Raw genomic sequence first — 20,810 nt, 5'->3', positions numbered from 1 at the left:
CATATGTGGTGGCTATGCGATGTTACTAAAAAGTTTTGGAAATGGGTCCATAGTTTGATGGAGAAGATACTAAGAGCAAGGATTCCATTTACTCCAGAGGTCTTGCTGTTGAATATATTTCCAAAGGATTATGAAAAAGAGAATAGGTATTTGACTGTTTATATGACGACAGCTGCAAGAATCTTATATGCCAAATATTGGAAAACCATGGTGATACCAACGAAACAGGAGTTTGTGAATAAACTTTTTGAAACAGCAGAAAATGATAAACTGACTCTAGAAATGAGATTAAGTAAAGAGTGGACATTTCAAAAAACATGGAAAAAGTTTTATGATTGGTATAATGCAAATGTAATAGAAGACTAGGCAAGAATAGCGCAATGGACTTGAGAACACAGAAGATAGAAGAATGGAAAGTATTTGATATATGCAATTACTTAATTAATAAAAACTCTATAAGCATATAATGTAACTACTCTTGGTATATATGTTATGTGTAGTAGAGTGTCTGTTTGTAGTGTGTAGATTTGTTTGTTGTAGATTTAAAAAAAATTAATAAAAGTGTACCTATGGGTACTTAAAAAAAAAAGAATTATGCAGTCCAAATCGCTTTCCATAGAGCGAACCACTGTCTATGTAATCTCCAAAAACCGCATGAGGTTCTCAACAAATCAGGGTGCTACACCCTATTTCTAAAGCTCTCTAGCATTAATTGGTTAATTGCATGCAGCTGGCTACCTCCAATGTTGTATACCAAATATTAAGGATGCTCCTTTTTGTTTCAATTTTTTTTATTGTACATGTTGATGTACAGTTCCAGAATAACTGCTTGACTGTTGTTAATTTGCAATTCTGAGGAAGACACTGGAAACTCACTGAAATCTGGGATAGCACATTAGGTCTCTGGTATTCTCTGTGAGATTCCACAAGGAACACAAAAGTGACTTCATTAGTAGAACATTCATGGACTTTGAAGAGTTGAATGAATGTGCCAGCATCTCTCAGCAATTGTATTTGTATGGATTGTATCATAAATGGTCATAAATACTGGTTAACAGTTATTATATATTTATAATGGAATATTTATCACTTTTGGTGAAGTATTAAAACAGCAAAATAACTGGGATTCTTTTGGACAAATATTAGTAAACTTTTTTGTATAGCAAAATTACATTTTTTATGTTATCCAAATGCTCTGCACTGCGAGAAATCTAAATGTGATCTCCTCTAGTGTAAAGTGGTTTAGCATTTGGTTTTGGGTTACACAACCTTTTTATTAGGTTTTTTTTTAGCTTTATACTATGACTAGCAGTAAAGCCCGTTGTGAAAACAATACAACGAGATCTAGAAAGAGGCTCTGGGGGAGTGCTCTGGCTTTGGGCAAACAGTGTCAATCTGATTGATTTAAATTTGGACACCAGATTCAGCTGGTGTTGGAGAGCTCTGAGAAACATTCAATCTGTCTTTCTCGTTAACTATCGGGAGAGATGGCCAATTACCTCCATATTTAGTCCTGTAAAAACTAACATAATGTGGAGTGTGATTAAATTTTGCTTTCCCCATCTTCTAGAATGATTGGATTTGACCTGAGTTATTGGAAAGGTTAATATTGATGCTGCTAATGAAAACATTTAGTTTCATGACTCCTAGTATTTCACTTGCTCCTACTTGGTCTCTATGTCAGTCTCTTTCCCCTTTGTTTATGTTTGTAACCACAGTGGGAATTTTGACAAGTTCAGTTTGTTGCTTCAAGTTTGTGTTCAACTTAAATGAGTGCATAAAATAAATATACAGCAACAACACCTCATCAAACTAATGAAAGTGCTTCACATTTTTAATTCTGTATCCATAGCAAAAATGCATTTCCCTTTCTCAAGTTGGAAGGGCTGAACCAAAGTAACCCTAAGAACAGTTACACACTTCTATTGAAGCCTAGGGAAAAGCCTAGGGAAAAGTCAGCTGCACAGCAGGGGGTTGAAGAGAATGGTTTGATGGCTGCTGGGCCAAGATTGGCAGCAATAGTTCCCCAGAAGCAAATGGCTGGTTTGGAGGGTGGAGTCTATGGCACTGTACCTGTCTGAGGTCCCCCTCTCCGGGCTCCACTCCTCAAATCTCCAGGAATTACCATACCTGAAGCTGGCAACTTTATCTCCTCCCCTCTCAGCAGCCTCTTTCTAGGCAAAAATCTGTCTTTCTCATTATCGGGGGAGCAAAGCAGCTTACTTCATTCTCTTCGGCTTTGCGATCTGCACAACAACACTGTAAGGTAGGTTTGGCAGAAAGTCTGTGGCTGCTCCGAAATCACCCAGGCAGCTTCCATAGGCAGCCAGGGCTAGTGATGCCATGCCAGTCTGGAGGCATGAAGTCACCCTGAGAGTGCTTGCAGGCCTAGGGTTGCCATTGCCAACAAAGACAAATTGATGCAAAGGAGGATTGAAGTGTCTCCATATCTGTATTTTGCCTTAAATTGGTTTTGATGCCAGCAGAGTGAGAAAATGCCAGAGGCTCTGGGTGGGTGCCCCATCGTAAATGCACCAAACAATTCCTAAAGATTTTCCAAAACACAAAATTGCAACACTTTGAATTAGCACCAGAGCTTTAAGAGCTCTCCAGCTGTCACCTGGAGACTGGCAACAGCTTGTTTGGAGGGTGGGGAGTATGGCATTGTATCTGTCTGAGGTACCCCTGTTCCTCCTCCTCCTCTGACCCCACCCTCAGCAGGCTTCATCCCCAAAATATCCTGGAAGTTTCCAATTTGGAGTTGGCAACCCTATGTCCTTTCCAGGCAACCATCAGCCTACCGTTATCTGCTTGTCTGTCTTCAGGTTTACATTCCCCTCGCCCAGCCTCAGAAAGGGCAGTCTTTCCCTGCAGTGGGAACCAAAGCAGCTGACATCATTCTCCTCTCCCTCATATGATCCACACAACTACTCTATGAGGTATGTTAAGGTTGAAAGTGTGTGAATGGTCCATAATTCCCCAGGCTGCTTTTAAAACATGAACCTGGGACCTGCACACCATCCTCTGAAGCGCTCTCTGTGGCAGTAATGGGGTGACTGCTGGCACCTTTTCCTATCATTTTTTGCCTTGTGGTATTCTGCTTGTGGTGTGATCTGTTGTCTTTGTGGTGTGGCATGATTGTGTTATTGGGTTTGTTTCTTTTGAAGGGGAAGTGATGTGTTCTGAGTGAGGACATATTTTACCTCAGAATACAGTAGGGTGGGGAGTATGGCATTGTATCTGTCTATGCAACTGAAAATTCCAACTGCCTTGCCGGGGAAGGGGGGGAGTTTGAGGTGTGGAATGGAGTGAAGTCCAATCAGCTTCCATATGCAGAAGACCTTGAAATGATGGGCGGGACTGCACAAAGCAGCCAGTCAACCTAGCCAGCGTCTTCTGACTGACAGTTCTTCCGGCCAAACACTAAAGGGGCCAAATTTAGAACGTTCAATATAGAACGTTGCTATTCAATTATAATAAGGGAGAGATACTTGTATAGGAGTGTATTTTCCTAATTTAATACATGTCAACCGAAATTGCAATAAAAGTAGAAATGGATGCAGAAACAGGTACTCACCATTGTACAGTTGCTTTCTTGGGGGGTGGCGGCACTATCTTCGTGACCCTTAATAGGAGTAGGATATCAGGATTGATGTGGGTTTGGGGATTTTAAAAAAACAAACAAAACAAAGCCAGCTATTCCAAATAACCACAACTCCTTATTTCATGCATTTTCCTCCAAAGAGCTCAATATCTTGTCCTCCACTTTATCCTCATGGCAGCCTTGCAAGGTACATTAGTTACATTAGGCTGAAAGTGACCAGCCTAGAGTTGCCCAGCAAAGTTCCGCAGCACAGTGCTGCTTTTTAAAAATTGTGTGTGTGTGCTTACGAGCCTAGAAATCTTGGTGACTTCTGGCAACCCCTAATGGGGCTAGGATATTTCAGAGAGGTGGCTTGATATTACCTGCCTCTGCATCCCAGCCCTGGTATTCCTTCCAGGTACTTGCCAGGGTCGACCCTGCTTAGCTTCAGAGATCTCATGAGACAGGGCTTGCCTGGGCTATCCAGGTCAGGGTCTAGCACAGTGTTGCTTTGAACTTGGCTCTTCTACATCCGAGTCCAGCACTCTAACTGCTAGACCACATGGTCTGATACTCTGGGTTTCTGAAAATAAAGAGGCTCCTCCACTGCACATCTTGAGACATTTACTCAAATCTGGCATAAGTGTCACATTTATGGGACAACACACCAAGGGTTGCAATAATATCGATAGAAGTAAACTTCCACTTTACCAGTGAGTTGCCTCTTTGAAGGCAATATTTTCCGGAGCCTTTGCCCCAAACACAAAAGCACGATCTCTGCAGGGTTCTACGTTGGCACTGCTGTTGAGATACCTTTTTGAAGGAAGCAATGGTTGTCGCTCTGCAAATAAGGCACCAAAAGAAAAATTAATTCCACAAGTGAGCCGGGACAGGGCTTTCCATATGTCATTGTGGAAGAATGGGGTTGGAGGAGAGGCTGCTGCAGTGATCAAGACAGGCCAGGTTTAGAACAACCAGTCAACAAATGGAAATGGCAAGACAAAGCAACAGCTTGAATGAAAAGAAGATGGACTGAAGCATCATTAAATTCTGAAACGGCAGGCTCAGGGAAAATGAACAAAGCACAGCCAAAAGAGAAACAGATGAAAAATGAGGATGGGCAACATTCCAAAGTCTGATTTTGAGACATAGTTTGTGATAGATATCCAAGATCAAATAGCAGCCAAAGCGGAGGCAAAATCAGCTAACCAAAAAATTGGCTCAAGAGAGGAAAAATACAGGAGAATCCCCAACCCTGGAGTTTTTCCTTTGTTTCCTATTCTCCCTTTGCTGCAACTAAAGTCTTGGTTAATTCCTATTTTATTACGGCAATGCACTTTCCAGGATTACCTCTTTCTGCATTCCCAAATTTGCCACCCATCTTGTCTTCTCTGCCTCTAGCTTTGATCACAGCTCTTCTTTCTTGTGTTCACTGACTCACCTTTCCAGCATCACATTCATTTTCAACTTCTCCTCCTTGTGCCAAATGCTTGCATTCTCTTGCCTCAGATCTCACTCATTTCCCTTTCATTCTGTTAGTTCTCTTAAGTTCACTGACCCTGGTATGTTCCGCCATCTTCTGCCTCCATTCCCCATCCCTGAGGAACACCCTGCCTCCTAATATTGCACTTGAACTGCAGCTCAAAGATGCAGATTCCTAAAGATTTCCTTTTATTTTTCTGCATTTGTGTGTTCCCCTGTTCCTTACTTGTCTCAGAATTAGGAGTTTGCAGCTAGAGGTTTTAACTAAGTGTTCCTGTTGTAAGAAAATGTGGGTGGCTGCACGTGTTTGTGAAAGTGTGTTTACCCATGCCACCCACACTCTCCCTCCTCTGGTTCGTGTGTCTCCTGTGTGTTTGCCTCCTTACCTAAGGCAGAAGTGTAAGCTTGGAAATCACTAAGGCTCTAGCAGAGACATTCAAAGGTCTCTTCTAAAAATAAAACTTATCTTTATTATAGAAAAACATTCAGAGATTTGTCAGGCAAGATGACCGCAAGACGCTATGCCAGCCTGCCACACAGTAGAATCCTATTTCCTAAACATTGATGGAATACACAGAAAAATAAACATGCAGCAAAGTTTCCCCCACCCCATGCATGCGCGAACGAGAGGTCTCTCTGACTGACTAAGAGGAGTCAGCAGGGGTCTGTTGTAACTGACCAGTATTTATACCAAAGATCAAAGGGGTCCCTTGATAATCATATTACAGTTGGAAATTAACACTTAGAAGTTGGAATTGTCTTGCAGGAAATTTGTTTCCTTTCCTTGGTCTCACACAACAAAAGTGTACACATTTTACAGGATCAATACAGTGTCATTGTTTCTTCCAGGTGTTCCCCAATATGGGAAGTAAACTGTCCTTTGATGTTATCAGAGAGATGAAAGCAGGGTGTGTGTGTGAACTCTCTGTATTTCAGGAAGTTAGCTTGTCTTGCCAGCTGCCCAAATGGCCACACATTTTATTATCTAGGAAATTGGGGGTATTGGCAAGTTTCACATCTGTGGAGTTTCCCTAGGAATTTCCTGGGAATTGAATGTGTTACATCTTCAGTGAAAGAAAGGTCAAGCCTGTTTTTTTCTAGCAAGGGCAGAGACAGATATGTATATGGATTTCATAAAACTATTTGGTTCATTTTAAATCCAAACCTTCTATATTTCTGAAAATTCTTTCCACAGTTCCCTTTTGAAAACATTTTATGGTCTTCTCCTAGCCTTTGGAATTTGTTATCAATGGCAATTTGGCCAGTTCCATTTTTTGTGCTGTTATGCCCTAGATTATTGACATGATTTATCATCATTTTTTATTATGATTGGTTCTGGTTGTTTTTATTTGTTTGACTTTGCTTTATTGTTGTGAGCTATTTCAAGCAGGTCTGAAGAAGCAGCACCCAAATTTTCTAAACGAGCAAAATAAACAGGACCTGTCTCTTCTCTCCATATAAAGCACATTATTTCTGTAGCACTTAAAAGACACCCCTAATGTTTCTTATTAATTTATTTACTGAATTTATCATCCGCCTTTCTCACTGAGACTCAAAGCGATTACGCCGGGCAAATTGATAACAGTCCGTATGAAGAGACATCCAATAAGCGCAGTCATACAATAAATATGAGGAGACATCAAACGAGCAATGTCCTATGTAATATTGTTATTGATGCTGAAAAGTTCAACCTGGTATTAGAACTAATTTTGTGCTTTGCTTAGATCCCAAATGAAGTGAATACCTGCCCACTGGATCTCACCAAAAAGGAAACATACTTGTCACCAGTACTGTTATCAGAAAAGAATGCCAGATTGGTCAATGTGCCCTTGGAGATTCACCTTCCCTTGTGCAGCACAACTTAGCTTGTTTGCTCATTTTAGCTAGTTTTTTCAATGGGCATCAACACAGTACAGTGAATTAAGACTCCAATACAAAAAAAGGATTATAGGAAATTAGGGAAGACTGTAGGGACCTTGAACTTGTTTAAGAGATATTTGGATAATTTGCACGTCATCAGTATCTACAGCTCTGTGGGAATTCCTTTTGCTTTAGTTCAAAACAAACAAACAAGGGGACAACACTGCTCTATATCAGCTATTGGAAAAACAAGATGTGATTTCACTGGGCACATGGACAAATTCACAGCATTTTTATCTATTTACACCCTGCCTTTCTGCCCATTGGTGACCCAGAGCAGCCCACATCGCCTCCTTTCCTACATCCCATCGTCACAGATAGGTTAGGTTGGGAGTGTGACTGGCCATGGTCACCCAGTGAGTTTCCATGGTGGGGTGGGGGGGGGGGGTGGGGTGTCAGACCTCAGTCTCCCAGAGCTACCAATACCTCCTCACTCATGGCAAGCACTTGTGTGATCCTCTCTAAGAGAATCAACTACCTTAGCTATTCAGCTAAAGAAGTCATCTAGAGGAAGAAGTCATCTAGAGGAAGGGGCTTGTAAGACAAGAAAGAGCTATCCAGCCCAAATACAGTAATGATCTTAATATGTTAACAGACCTTCAGGAACATTGATCACTTTGGGTTCTCGGAAACGGAAAACAGGGATCCTGGACTTCTCACTGCACATGATGCTTAAAGCCTGAAAGACAAGGAAGGAAGGAAGGAAGGACTGCACCCTTCTCTAAACTGCCATTACAGTTCGTAAGGTTCATGAAGCACAGAGAATTGAAGGAGGCTAGTTCAAGGGTAATGGTTGAAACAAATGAAAACCTGGAGAGGAGGAGAAGCTACACTTTCACCTCTAGACCTCAGATATGGAAGACAAGCAGCCCTCCCTTCCCATCAGATTCCTGGCAGTCCCCCTCATGCCATGGGCCTAGTCTGAATTAGGCCCCAGGTTGCCTGCGAAATGAAGGGTTTTTTTTTTTTAAGGCAGGTGCTATAAAGTTCAACCTGATCTCCCAAATATCCTACTCATTCTATTATAACTGAAACCCAACAGAGTGTGGTGGTTAGAGAATCTGACCAAGACCTGGAAGACCCAGGTTTAAATCACCACTCTGCCATGGAGGCTTGCTGCGGGACCATTGAACACTGTTAGCCTGTCTACCTCACAGGTCTGTTAGGAAGATAAAATGCAGGAGAACAATGCAAGCCCCCACTGGAGAGAAAGGCCAAATAAATAAGTAAATAAATATGAAACTTTCTGTCCAAATAATATTCTTCTGTTTACTACAAAACATGCATTGCCTATTTTTATTTATTCCTGTGTTTCAGAAGGCAAGAACTAAAGACTGAGGGCGCAGCGGTCTCTAGGTCTCCACTTTGTCTATAGTACTGAGCAATATTGCTTGTAAAAAACCAAATTCATCTAAACTTGTAAAATTTAAACATTTTGGGTTCTAGGGTTCTATACATTGTTAAATCAGCAAAAGAGGGTTAGGTTTCATAAGAAAGTGGAAATTGCTCCCAAACATGCATGCTTTCTTACACCTTCAATATTTCCATAAGTTTTCCACTTCTCCTCTATTACATTTATCGTTCACCAGTTCCCCAAGAAGGACAAAGATTCAATTCCAACGACCTTTTACCTTTACAACAACCCTAGCAGTAGGTAGACTAAACCAAAGGTTAACGACTAGACCAAGAGCACCTCGGTGATATTCCTGCCTGAGCAGATATCTGAGCCCAGGTTTTCCGGGTTTGCATCCAGCACACCACCGCCCACACAGTACTATAATGACCCCCAACCCTGCTTTACATGAGCCAGTTTACTGGCAAAAGGGGCGCTCAGATTCAAACCAACAACGCTCACCCAATGCTTTTAATACGCAAAACCCGTGACACAACATGCGAAAGGCTAAGGCCCACACAAGCTAACTTACAAGTATCACGAGCACCCCTAGCAGCAGAGGCGCCACCACACAGCTCCCGCCGTCGTTCAAAACAAATACGGCCCCACCCCCAGCGCCGCTACTCTAAAGAAGCCGCGGAAGGAGTTAAGAGCGCATGCGGTAAACATTCCCCCGGTCCCCCCCCCCCCCAACGCCGGAACAGCTGCTAAGAAACTGCCTCCCCCCCTGGCCACCGCGGCTGCTGGTGCTGCTCCCCTCCCCTCCCAGTCACTGGCCGACTCCTCCCCCCCCCGGTTGTTGCTGTTTGTCTCCTTCTCCTCCCAGCGGCCGCCGCCGCCCGCTTCCCCTTCCTCCCGGCCGCCGCCGCCGCAGCTGCTGCTGCTGGCCTCCCACCCCTCCCGCCGCAGTTGCTGCTGGTCTCCTCCCTCTCGGCCGCCGGCCGCCTCCCCCCCGGCCGCCACCGCTGCTGGCCTCCCCTACCCCACACACCTACCTGCAAGCTGCAGAGGAGGAGGAGGAGCACCTTCCCAGAGCCAGCAAGGACCGCCTTGCTGCCCACTGGGGATTCCCGCGTTTAACACGCGGGATTTCCCTCGGGGGCGCTGATTGGGCCAGCGGCCCGGCAGCGGCCCGGGGATTGGCTCCCTGCCTCCTGCCTCGCCACAGGGGCCCCGCCAGGCCCGGGCAGCGCAGCGCTACCCTTGGCCCTCTTCCCCCGCCCTTCTTGCTTCGGCCAGGCTGCGGGCGAGGAGAGGCTGCCGGCGGCCGCCCCTGCCTCTCCTCTCACGCCCTAACGGCCGGCTCGCGCTCTAGGCGAAGGATTGAATGCGAAACCGGGCCGTTTAGTGGGGGCGAATTGGTTTCGTCTGCAATAATTCTACGGCCAGATTCAAACTTCTAAATGGGCAGTCAAATTCGAGGGCGTTGGTTGATGTTAGGTGGTGTCCCTACAGCTGCGCAGTGACGCTAGTAGCGTGGCGATTCCAAGGAAGGATCCACTAAATTCAGGAGCGTGGTTTCTGGTGCTGTATATTGTATGCAGTTGCAGTATCTTGTTCTTAGCTCGTAGTTTGCTATTTTTGCATACAGTTTTATTGTGCTGGTCATCATACGTCTGTTGACTCCAATAATACTTAGAATTAAGGCCTGTTGAGACTGGTGAAACAACCCCCGAGAAAATGTGACTGATACAGCAGCTTTAGAATCTTGGTTTTGAGCATCCCTACTCCCCTTCAAAATAAAACAGCAAAATACAAGAACAGTCCCCCCTCCAATTTGCAAATAATGTTGGCAACAGTTGCAGCATATCAAACCCCCCCATCATCACAGAGAGGAAATGGTCTCTTGGCACCTCTTTATGAGCTTTTTAAAAATGTATTTAAAAAACAACAACCTGGGATGCTGTGAGTGAGCTTCCCTGCTTACCAGTCAGTCCACTGTAATTTTTTAAAAGAAGTTATAAGGAACTATAAGGATATTTTAACCCAGTTTCAAACAACTGTGTGTGTGTTAATCCACGGAATCAATATGGACTCTGTTTTTTTGGGCTTAACTATACCTCTAGCTAGTTTGTTTTTTAAAAAACAGTGTGATGAAGAGCAGTACAGCTGTTGCCTCCCAGTTAAGGCTCTGCCTCCCTGATCTATGCAGGAAAGTTTTGTCCCACAATGATAGAAATAGTGGAACTGCCTTTCTGTACAATTTGAAGTGAAATGTGGTTATTGGGACTTGGGAAGAAAAATACTGTAAGATCTCCAGGCTCAAGGAGAAAGGGAGGTGTAGGTTTCTGTAGGCAAAACCATTACATTTGATTTTATAATCAGCAGGATAATTTTTTAAAAAAACTCCAGAACTGAAGACTGACCATGAGAGTCTATTTCCCTTAAATTCTAGTCTTATGTATTGTAAACAATGTCTTCCCAAGATCTGATGAGAGGGGGAAAAGGCTGCCAGTAGATCAACCTGGTTCCTTGATGCCAGGCATTGAGCTCACCCTTTTGAACACACAAATCAGCCTTACACTGAATCAGATTTTTGGTGTGTAGTGTCAGGATTAGTATTGTGCTGTCCAGGGTTTCTGGCAGAGGTCTTTCACACAACTTACTATCTTATGGTTTTAACTGGAGATGCCAGGCACTGGATCCGAGATCTAATACATGCAAAGCAGACTGGGTGATGGCCCTTCTCCAAAAGCCACACTTTGAGCCAAGGCCAGGAGCCAGATAAAAGGGTTTGATCCAAATAGTTGTGGTTTTGCTTATTTTTTTCTTGCAAGTGTATGGGCCCGATGAGCAATGTAAGGCTTTGTGCTGTGGATCTCAAAGGTTCATAAACCATTTGAATATTTATTATGAATGGCATATTTAAAATGGAAGGTGTGTATGATTCTACCCCCAAATGCTCTTTTGTTTTAGTGACTGTCCAACATACTTCAGAGTTCTGCTTCCAGTTTCCTGTGCAATTGAAGTGACAGCTGAAAACTGGCTTTAAAATTAGCTCAGATTCACCTGGTTTTATTGCTAATCCCACACCAAGCAAAATTGCTTTGTTCATTCTGTCTTGTACATCCTTAATCTGAATTTAATGACGTTAAAGGAAAGATTACGTTAAAGATGACGTTAAGGAAAGAGGCTTAATGATTATGCTCCTGCAGGGTAACCATGGCAGACTTCCAGAATGGTGAGCAATGTAAGTGGACAGAGTCATGCAGGATTTGGATTTATACTGCAAAGGTAATCTTTCCTCTCTTTCTTAAAATCTTTTTTGCATTTGATTCACTTGCAGGGGATGTTAGGCAAGAGGTAAGGTTATGTTTTTATGTTGTAAATAGGTTTTAATTTATAAATCTGCCTTAATTGCATATGTATATATGTATGTATGTATGTTGGTACCCACCCCGAGCCTACAATGTGAGGAGAGATATAAATCTAATGAAATAAATAAATATGTTATATGGTCCTGGCCGACTTTACCAGGCTGTTGCAAGGAATGCTGTGATGTCCATGCACCTTTAGGAAGAGAACTATATGAATGCCAAGTAACATTTTGTTGGAGATGAAGGAATGAGAAAACTTGAAAACTCTAACGACCCCAGGTCTGTGGAGAGCTCCCTCCATTAATAAAGAATGTAAATAATGGCATTCGTTGTGACAGCAGAAAGCATTAGAGCGATTTATCAAACATGGTGTTTATTTGTTATGATGGGATAACAGCTTAACAGGTAGATGTAAAAAATATGGTGCTGGGGAGGGGAGGAGTGATGCAAGGGGGAAATTAAATTGCAGAGTTCCATAAATTCGCAACCTTTAAAAAAAAAAAAATCTCTTGTACAGCATTAAATGAAACATGTTGTGTGAAAGCCAGTGGCTAAAGTGAGGTATGAACCATCCATGTTAGAAAGTGAAGAGTGACTTGTCCTTCCCAGAAACTAAAAAAAATCTCGCTGAAAATTAAGTACACTGAGAATGGGGGGGAGGGGGAATAAGAAGTAGTCTGTCTCTAAATCCAGGTTCACTTCTGATCTGGAGCTAAATTACATTTCAAGGGTGAGCAGGACGGCAGCATTATTTTAAAAGACCACAGGTAAGTCCTCTTAGCTCAAAGGTGTCCAAGCTCATTTTTTACAAAACCATTTTGATATGATTCCCCGAAGGAGATTGCATGATGGATGGTAAAAACTGATTTGTTTAAATTAAAAGACACTTCTTGTGCCGTTGACAATGTTCAGTCTGTCAGTAGTACAGTGACTCACCACACCAATTGCTAGTTAATAGCGTATTTCCCTCTGTCTTTAAATATCTACCACGAGTCATCATTTATTTCCCTAAGCATTATGCCTCTCCATTGACCTGTCAGGAAAACAAATTGCACAGGAGGGGAATGACAAACAACCCTTGCTTAATAATCTGACGGTATAATTGAGAATATGGCACTGACTCCTGGAAGGTCAAACACCTCGGGCAGCATCAGCATATCACTTCTAATCCTCATCAGATTTGCTGGCTTTGTGAAAATGCGTTCTTTTCACTGTTGTAACAATACAGTTTGTTCTCAGTTCAGGGAAGGAAGCAAGGACAGCTTTGTACTCCCTGAGCAAAAGCAACATTTGTTTTCCTTGCTCCTGAAACGGTGTTTGTTTTGTCTCAGGTTTCAGCTTCAGTATCCTGAATTTTGCACACCAGAGCGTTTGATCCAGACATCAGGCATATCTGGTTTGCTGTTTGGCAAAACAACTGGACCCTCTCCCCCTATTCCTAACCTAGTTTTCCTCAAACAACTGTTTTGCGGAGGCACTGATGCAGGTGTATCAAAGACAGTTTCTTTCAGATCCAGCTTCAAGGTGTCTCTCTTTCCATTCAGTTGACCTCTCTCGGTTGAACAGCTAGAATCGGAGACGTCTAAATGGCTCGGACAAGAACTAGCTGACTCCACAAGTTTTATGTTTGGCTCCAAGTCACTGAGGGTGGTCTCACTGGAAACGTTCCGAACACTGAAAGAGCTGCCAGTAGAATAAAGGCATCTGTGAAGCTCATACATTTCGGCTTCTGGCAGGTCGCTGGTTTCTGAGGTATAATCTGATTTGTGTTGATCAGTGTTGCTTGAACAGTGAGATTTACTAAGCAGTCCATCATCTATTGTGCTGGCTGACTGAAGATGGTTCCACATCTTTGGGATGTACTTTTGACATCTGCAATCTCTGCACTGCCTGTTTCTGTGACTTTTTGAATGAGTTCCTGAGTCACTACCAGGTTTGTAAGGAGAAGATGTCTGCAAGGCAGGACATTGACAGAGAGCTACATGGTGTCCTTCTGTCTGTTCTAGCTTCTGTTGGTACCTTTCAGAGGAAGGGTGGCTATGCATTCTATGGCCACTATCTTGGAGCTGGATGTCATCAGACAGGACAGATGGCCGGTTGGATAGCTTGCTTGTGGATGTGCTGTTATCAAAGCTGTCACTAAGCTTCCTGGCCAGGGGTTGGAGCTCATACTGTTCGTTGGCACCATTGGATTCCTCACCTTTTCGTAACCGGTTCTGCTTCCCACTTCCCCCACAGGCAAATGTTCTGTTGGAGCTGGGGTCGTCTGAATAGTCCTTGGGAGCCTGAGCACAAGGCCAAAGGATCTGGCCACAGTTTTTCTCTGGTCCAAAGAAGCAGCACAGAGACTGGAAGAAGAAGCTTGCAAAGCCGCAGCTGACACACTTGATCATCATTAGGAAAATGCCCAGCTTCCTATATGCCAGCACGGTGGCAGGCAACATGATGATGCCTGCAGAAAACAAAGCAGAGGCCCCTACGACCGTGGCGCAGCTCATCTGTTTCAGGGAGAAGGCCACACGACTCAGGCGATCTGAATGAGGACACAAGTGGTAGGAAATGCAGTAGTTTACTGTGAAGTCTATGGAAAGGCCCACTGCTGCTGAAACAAAGAGGGACTCCATAGCACTGAGTTGCCATTCCAGAAGGACCAAAAGCCCAACAGTTACCAAAACAGTGCCTGCAATAGCGATAATGGAGAAGATGCTAAGAAGGACATTCCAAGTGGTGAGCAACAGAACCACAAAAGAGACGGCTATTGACAAACCCATCACGACCATCGTCTCTGTGTCAGCATTGTGCTGGAGGTTATAAAGCTCCAGTTTACTAGTGAACCAGCCATTCTGAAGCCCCATAGGGGCTGTCTTCATCTCTTCTCTTACCCAGAGGCCAATTTCATCATAGAAATGTTTGGCCTTGCTGTAGTTGAAGCTATAGTGGTAAATAGTTTGAAATTGTAGCACCAAAGCAACTAGATTTCCCTGTCCATCAAATCTGAGACCTAAGTCGTAAGTTTCATCCTCACCTCTGTTTTGTTCCATTATCATCATCTTGATACAATGAAGGAAGACTTTTCTTCCGTATGGGAAGAAGTGATTACAGCAGAAGTTGAAGCTATGATCCCGCTTAGAGCATTGGCGGCTGTCCATCCACCGGTGAAATTCCTCCATGAAACAAACTGAGGGCTTTTGCTCTGGGTCATAGTAGTAGAAAGTCTGATTCTTCGCTTTTTGGCAAAAGTCCAACAGCCACCTTTGTGCTTCAGGACTGTCGACTGTAAATGTTGCATCCATCTCTAGAGTGCCATTGCTCTTGGGATTAAAATGATCCCCATTGTCTATAGGGAGTATGCCCCACACAATGGTGATGGGCATGTGTAGGTCTTCACCTCGTTCCAGTCTTTCAAACATGAATTCATTGCAATATTCAGCATCATATCTCTCAAATGGGTGACTCAAATGGAACACCTGTACAGATGACATTTCAAGAGTGGGGAGTTTCAGTCTAGGGTTGAGACAAGAAATGTAAGCCCCACCTATAGCCAAAGCAGCAAACCAGCAGACCCAGATATATCGAAATTTTATGACCGCACAAGGAAGCACTTTCTCAAATAATAGCTTGGAGGTTGTGCACCAGGTATTCTGGAGTCTCCTGAAGATGTGATGGAAAGACAGAAGGACACTTTTATGCCCACTGTTATCCCAGTAGTCTTCTGGTTTATAAATGCAGTTCCTTGCTATGTAACGTTCATATAGCACAACCGATGAAGGAAACCATGTTAACATGAATACCAAGTTCACCAAGACAGAGGTTCCCATGTAGATGGCAAAGCAGCGGATGGCAGTGATGTTGCTCATGTAGCTAGTGTAGAAAGCAGCACCAGTTGTCAAGGAAGAAACCGTCATGAGATAGCCAAAGTGGTGCATGGTTAGTCTTACCCATTGCAGAAGCCCAGCAGATGGGTTTTGGCTCTTGCTAAGGTTCCAGAGGTCAAAGAAGACAAAGGTATGGTTGGCACAAATACTACTGAGAATGACAATTGCTGTTAGGTTTACAAAAGGGAAGTAGGCAAATCTGAAGGCCACCTTGTACAAGAAATAGGAAATCATCAAGGTACCAAAGACAATCATTAAGATGATCAAAGTAATAAAGATTGAGCGTACATAAAAGAACATGCATAGAAATATGGCTAGAATTGCCAGGACTGGATACACAGTATCTACTAAAAGGTAGTGCTGGAATAATTTCTGTTTAAGGCCCAGATCCATTCCAGTGATGGATGTGTAGTTATCAAACAAGTCCCACGACTCTAGGTTGTTCAGGTAGATTCCCATCATAGAGTCTCCCTTCATGGTAGGCAAAAACAACAGGCTGTATTTCAGGGTTGGCACTTGGTATCCCACTGTCTGCGGGCTGAGAAAATCTCTGTCAACTAAGAAATGAAGAAGCTGGTAAACGGCAGGGAAGCGAGTGCATTTCTCTGGGACTTTGGAACACTGTGCATGTTTCTCTCTTTCTGTCTTGGGACCAATGCAAGAAGGAACAAGGATGCCTTTGTGATAGTCAGAAGCACAAGAACGAAGGAGGGCGAGGGTCTGGGACACATCGGTGTGGGTAATCTCTAAGCAAGAAGACCGGTTGTACAAGACAGCGATATAGTTTCCAAGAGACCAACTGGGACAGCACTCATTGGATTCAGAACGTTGACAGAGATTCCCAAACTCAGCATGAGAGCGGATCTGGAAAACAGACGAAAATAAAAGAATTGATTAGGCCTGCCCAAGGACTTTGTACCCATCTGTTTTACCCTTCTATTATTATCTTTATCTTTTGGCAGTGGGCTCATTACATGTGAATATATGGTGCTATCATAGTCCTTTCCTTTGTCAAAATGCAATGAAATAATGGTGGGATTGGTGAGTGGCAGCCCTGAGGACAGAATCCAGCCTCTGCAAAGATGACACTGCTGGTTCTAGAGCCAATACTAAGGAAAGGGGGGTAATGCCCTCTGTATGTACAAAGACCTGCTGTTGTTTCCAAATTATTAGGATGCATTAGAAGAACAGTGCAGTCTTACTGAACAATCATTTTCCCTGATAAAGGACTCAGTGAAACTCAAGAGTTTGCGTCCTGGACATAAAAGTTATAGTTCTTCTTTGTGACTGTAAGCACTATTGGGCCAGAGAAGTTTTCAAATTAAGATTTTGGCCAATGAGTCAAGCCTCATTCTCTTATTCAGGTTTGAAATGTCTTGCTACTTCAAATGGTGACACATTCACTTTTGGGCTCTTTAATGGTATTGTTATATGCAGTTTATTATATTCCCTCTTGAAATTTGTGCTTTCTTCAGACCTGCATTTCTGCTAGTAGATAAATCGTGTGTTTAGTTTGGGTGTCAGTAAGCACGTTACATCAGTGCAAGATGTAGAATCCTAATGCATTTGGATAAAACAATATAGTGATGATTTCTCTGTTACTTAGGAGTATCAGCTTGAAGTAAAATCAGCCAGGGAAATAACTGCATGCAGTTTCCCTCCAGCTCTACCAACCTTGTCCTGTTCCATTTGACACATGGACTGTATTGCTTGCAAATTCCATAAGCTCCCAGCAGTTGTGGACATAAATACCAGCTGAGAATAACTCTTCCCTGTAGGCAGAACAACAATGTACATACAGTTACGGAAGAGCAGAGCAATCTGACAAACTGTTTGGAATAATCACTCTATTCTGACGGTGAAAAAAAGAGCACTAGAGATCTGTCCTTTTCACTATCAGGGCTGGGCTAGCCCTTCCTCACTCTGGGGATGGACCCAGACAATTTCAGGGGACTGCAAGTAAGTGGTAGCTAGCAGACAAGGACATTTGTATTCATCCAGTGACCTGTTCTCAAAAGGATGCACTGTGTTGTGTTACTTTGGTCAGTTTTAATTATTTTACACGGCTATCTTTTGGGGATTCTCAAAGGGTGTCATAGAAGGACAAGACAGGCATTCTACAGTGTTAGACAGCAAAAAGGCCCAAACAATAAGGGCTGGAGGAACAGTTAGGCATTGTCAATAAACAGTCTTCAACAGAAGCAGCACATCTTCTGGGATCTGGTCCTCTTCCCATCAGTGGCCTTTCAGTCCCATCTGAAGTAGAGTTATGCTCTTTTTGCTTCGGATGGCACTGATTGGGTCACAGTAGCTGGCTGTATTGGGCAGTGTGTGAGAGACTCCTTTCCTGCCTCCCTCATTAGCATTATTGTGATGATTTCTTATTGGTTTCTGACTGAAGTGTAATCCTTGCTCTGGGTAGGGAAGGGATGAAGAATAATGATGGTGGGGTGGGTAACTCACTTGAATGCAGTCGTTCTGCTAATGCAATTATGCAACACATTTTTTGTTCTAGCTCACAAGACAGCTTTGTTGTACAGGTCAATTAAATTTTGAATGTTACTATCATATTAGCTGTTTTTAGTTCCATTAATAAAGTCAGGCTCAAGGCTGATACAATTCAGTGAATGTTATTTGTGCTTCTGAATGAGGCCAATCTACATGTTAGGTTATCTTGGCAATTTCTTCTGTTGGCCACCCACCCCTTCCTCTATTGCAGGGGTGGCCAAACTGCAGCTCGGGAGCCGCATGCAGCTCTTTCACACAGTCTAATTTAGTGTTAATAAAAAGCAAATTTGCATATTTTCCAATAAAACCGTGTGTGTGATATTTGTTCATGCCTTTTGGCTCTCAAACAGCTGACGTTTATTCTGTGTGGCTCTTACGTTGAGCAAGTTTGGCCACCCCTGCTCTATTGTCATGTGGAGCTCTAATGACTATATGAGTCCTTTCTAATGCATAGAGTTTCTATGCTTGGGCTGGTTGTTGGGGCCCGCCAAAGAAGCACTTTGCATAGCATTACCATTAAAGTGTAACATATAATGTACCATGTAGAGCATCTCTCAGAAAGAAAAGGTAGAGTGATTCTCAAAAGCTTTTTAATTAAAAAAACTGTCGTGGTCCACTGATGTAGCCAAGAGCCTGCTGGGGACCATTTCAGCAGCCACCATTAACACAGCCAAGAGAGAAGTGCAGCTGGTGCTTAGATTCTAAGCAGGTTAATATGGAAGAAAAATCAACTGATTCAGCCTGTAGACTGTTTTCCTGTCAATCAGAGGAAGTAACAACAGAAACATGGAGAAAGTAAGTGCTGCCAGCAGAGAATTGAGGGGCTATGCAGTTAATCCACACAGCCTACTTTGGGGCTTTCAGAACCAGGGTGATTCCTTTTTTGCTGTTAACATGGATTAAATTGGTGCACAGTCAATGACCTTGCCTGCCAGCAGTTTATGGAATATTGTAGACCACTATTCTGACTATCTAGAGACATGGCTGAGCCGAACCAGTGTTGTATAGTAGTTTTAACAGCCAACTGATGCTCAAGGCACCTGGGTTCCCCATTTTGCTATCAAGCTCATAGCGTGATCTTGGACCAATCTCGCTGTCAATCTGACCTACAGCACAGGCTTATGGAGAGGGTAAAATGGAGGAGGGGAGAGCTATATTTGCTGCCCTGAGCTCCTTGGAGCAACAGCAGGATTAAAATGTAATTGATAAACACTGCTATCCTAATGAGTCACATCCTTCTAAGCCTAGTGACTTCAATGGATTTATATGGCTGTAACTCTACTTAGGATGGCACTGTTATTCATACAACCATCTATGGCCTAAGTTTGGTGTAGTGGTTAAGTGCATGGGCTCTAATCTGGGAGAACCGGGTTTGATTCCCCCTTCCTACACTTGCAGCTGCTGGATGACCTTGGGCAAGCCATAGTTCTGTCAGAGCTGTTCTTGAAAGAGCAGTTCTGAAAAGAGCTCTCTCAACCCCACCTACCTCACAGGCTGTCTGTTGTGGGGAGGGGAAGGGAAAGGAGTTTGTAAGCCACTCTGAGTGAAGGGCGGGGTATAAATCCAATCTCTTCTTCTTCTAAGTTAAAAGGGATTGATTAAAAATATCAGCCTAGTTTGGATCTGTTTTTGTCAGTAGAGGATAAGAAGGATCTTCAAGTCCAGCTACTCATTCTCCCCCTCCTTCCATCTCATTTTAATCAATTGTATAGTCTCCCATTTCTAGGGGTTCCTATTTGTAAAATAGGAAATAATCCCTCTATGTATTTATAATGCCAGGTGAACACACTGTTAGATGTGTATAAGGGGAAGTACCTTTGAAGGTTTTTGTAGCCACACTGTATTAAGGAAACGTTCCTAAGTGTGTTCTTATTATGTTCCAGAGGCCTAACCGGAGACATCACTTACCGGGAGGACCACAAAAGAAACCTTCCTTTTCATAGTCTGGCTCCACCATTCTCCTTATTCTGGCTTCCCGTTCACCTTGCATGAACTTCTGCCCCCTGTTCATGTCCCCGTAGCTAACAAAAGAAAACATTGCCCTTTATCAACTTGTGATTTGAGCATCTTTGTGCAGCTCAGCTGAGTGACATCCTTATCCAGTGCATAAGTAGGAGATGGGTTTCTCTTCTTCCTATCCTTCTCCATGGTGGTATAGTGGTTGGAATAGGATCTGGGGGAGTCATGTTCAATTCCCTACTCTGCCATGGCAGCTTGCTGGGTGAACTTGGGCCAATCAGTCACTCTCTCTTAGCTTAACTTACTTCACAGGTTTGTGAGGAAAAAGTAGAAGCTGGGGGAAGAAAGTAAACCACTCTGGGTCCTCATTGGGGAGAAAGGTATAAATGAAGTAAACTAATTTAATAAAATGCCTTTATTTGTTATCACTGCTTCCCTCTTACCTTCCTTCCTGATGTTACATCCCACAGATTCAAAATTTAAAAGTTAAGTTCTTTGAAGTAGGAATCTGGGGTGTTGTTGGTGTCTTTTTTTTTTTTTGCTTGTGTTACTCTCTGTCTGCATTAACGGTATAGGAATAATAAATGGGCCATTGGTCTAGATCAATTATATTGTTTATTAGAATCTTCCTATGTTGGACAGCTGGATTTGGCTGCATCACTATGCAGTTATGTGAGATATTACACTGGACTCCACTGTATTTCTTTTGGCACTTGATTATCTGTTTGTCTAAACAAACAAAAAAACAATCATACCTGTTATCAGTGTAGGGA

The 20,810-nt window shown here is 43.1% G+C and overlaps 2 protein-coding genes across 2 annotated transcripts in view; both read right to left on the bottom strand.

Moving 5' to 3' along the window:
• Positions 1-7,652, bottom strand: part of LOC107123872 — a 16,166-nt gene extending 8,514 nt beyond the window's left edge. Inside the window, exons 1-3 of the mRNA XM_015427214.1 lie at positions 7,583-7,652; positions 4,295-4,424; positions 3,578-3,625 (exon numbers count right to left, since the gene is read on the bottom strand). Of these exons, the coding sequence (XP_015282700.1) occupies positions 3,578-3,625; positions 4,295-4,424; positions 7,583-7,652 (248 nt within the window). The remainder of the gene's footprint in view (positions 1-3,577; positions 3,626-4,294; positions 4,425-7,582) is intronic.
• A 5,383-nt stretch (positions 7,653-13,035) lies between these two features.
• DISP2 (dispatched RND transporter family member 2) overlaps positions 13,036-20,810 on the bottom strand; it is a 26,483-nt gene continuing 18,708 nt past the window's right edge. The window contains exons 6-8 of the mRNA XM_015427211.1: positions 19,987-20,103; positions 17,245-17,342; positions 13,036-16,434 (exon numbers count right to left, since the gene is read on the bottom strand). Of these exons, the coding sequence (XP_015282697.1) occupies positions 13,036-16,434; positions 17,245-17,342; positions 19,987-20,103 (3,614 nt within the window). The remainder of the gene's footprint in view (positions 16,435-17,244; positions 17,343-19,986; positions 20,104-20,810) is intronic.

Source organism: Gekko japonicus, unplaced genomic scaffold (genome assembly GCF_001447785.1).
Source record: "Gekko japonicus isolate JY-2015 unplaced genomic scaffold, Gekko_japonicus_V1.1 scaffold1077, whole genome shotgun sequence".
Taxonomy (NCBI): Eukaryota; Metazoa; Chordata; class Lepidosauria; order Squamata; family Gekkonidae; genus Gekko; species Gekko japonicus.
The sequence above is the reverse complement of the archived record's forward strand: the minus strand, read 5'-3'. Positions and strand labels throughout refer to the sequence as shown.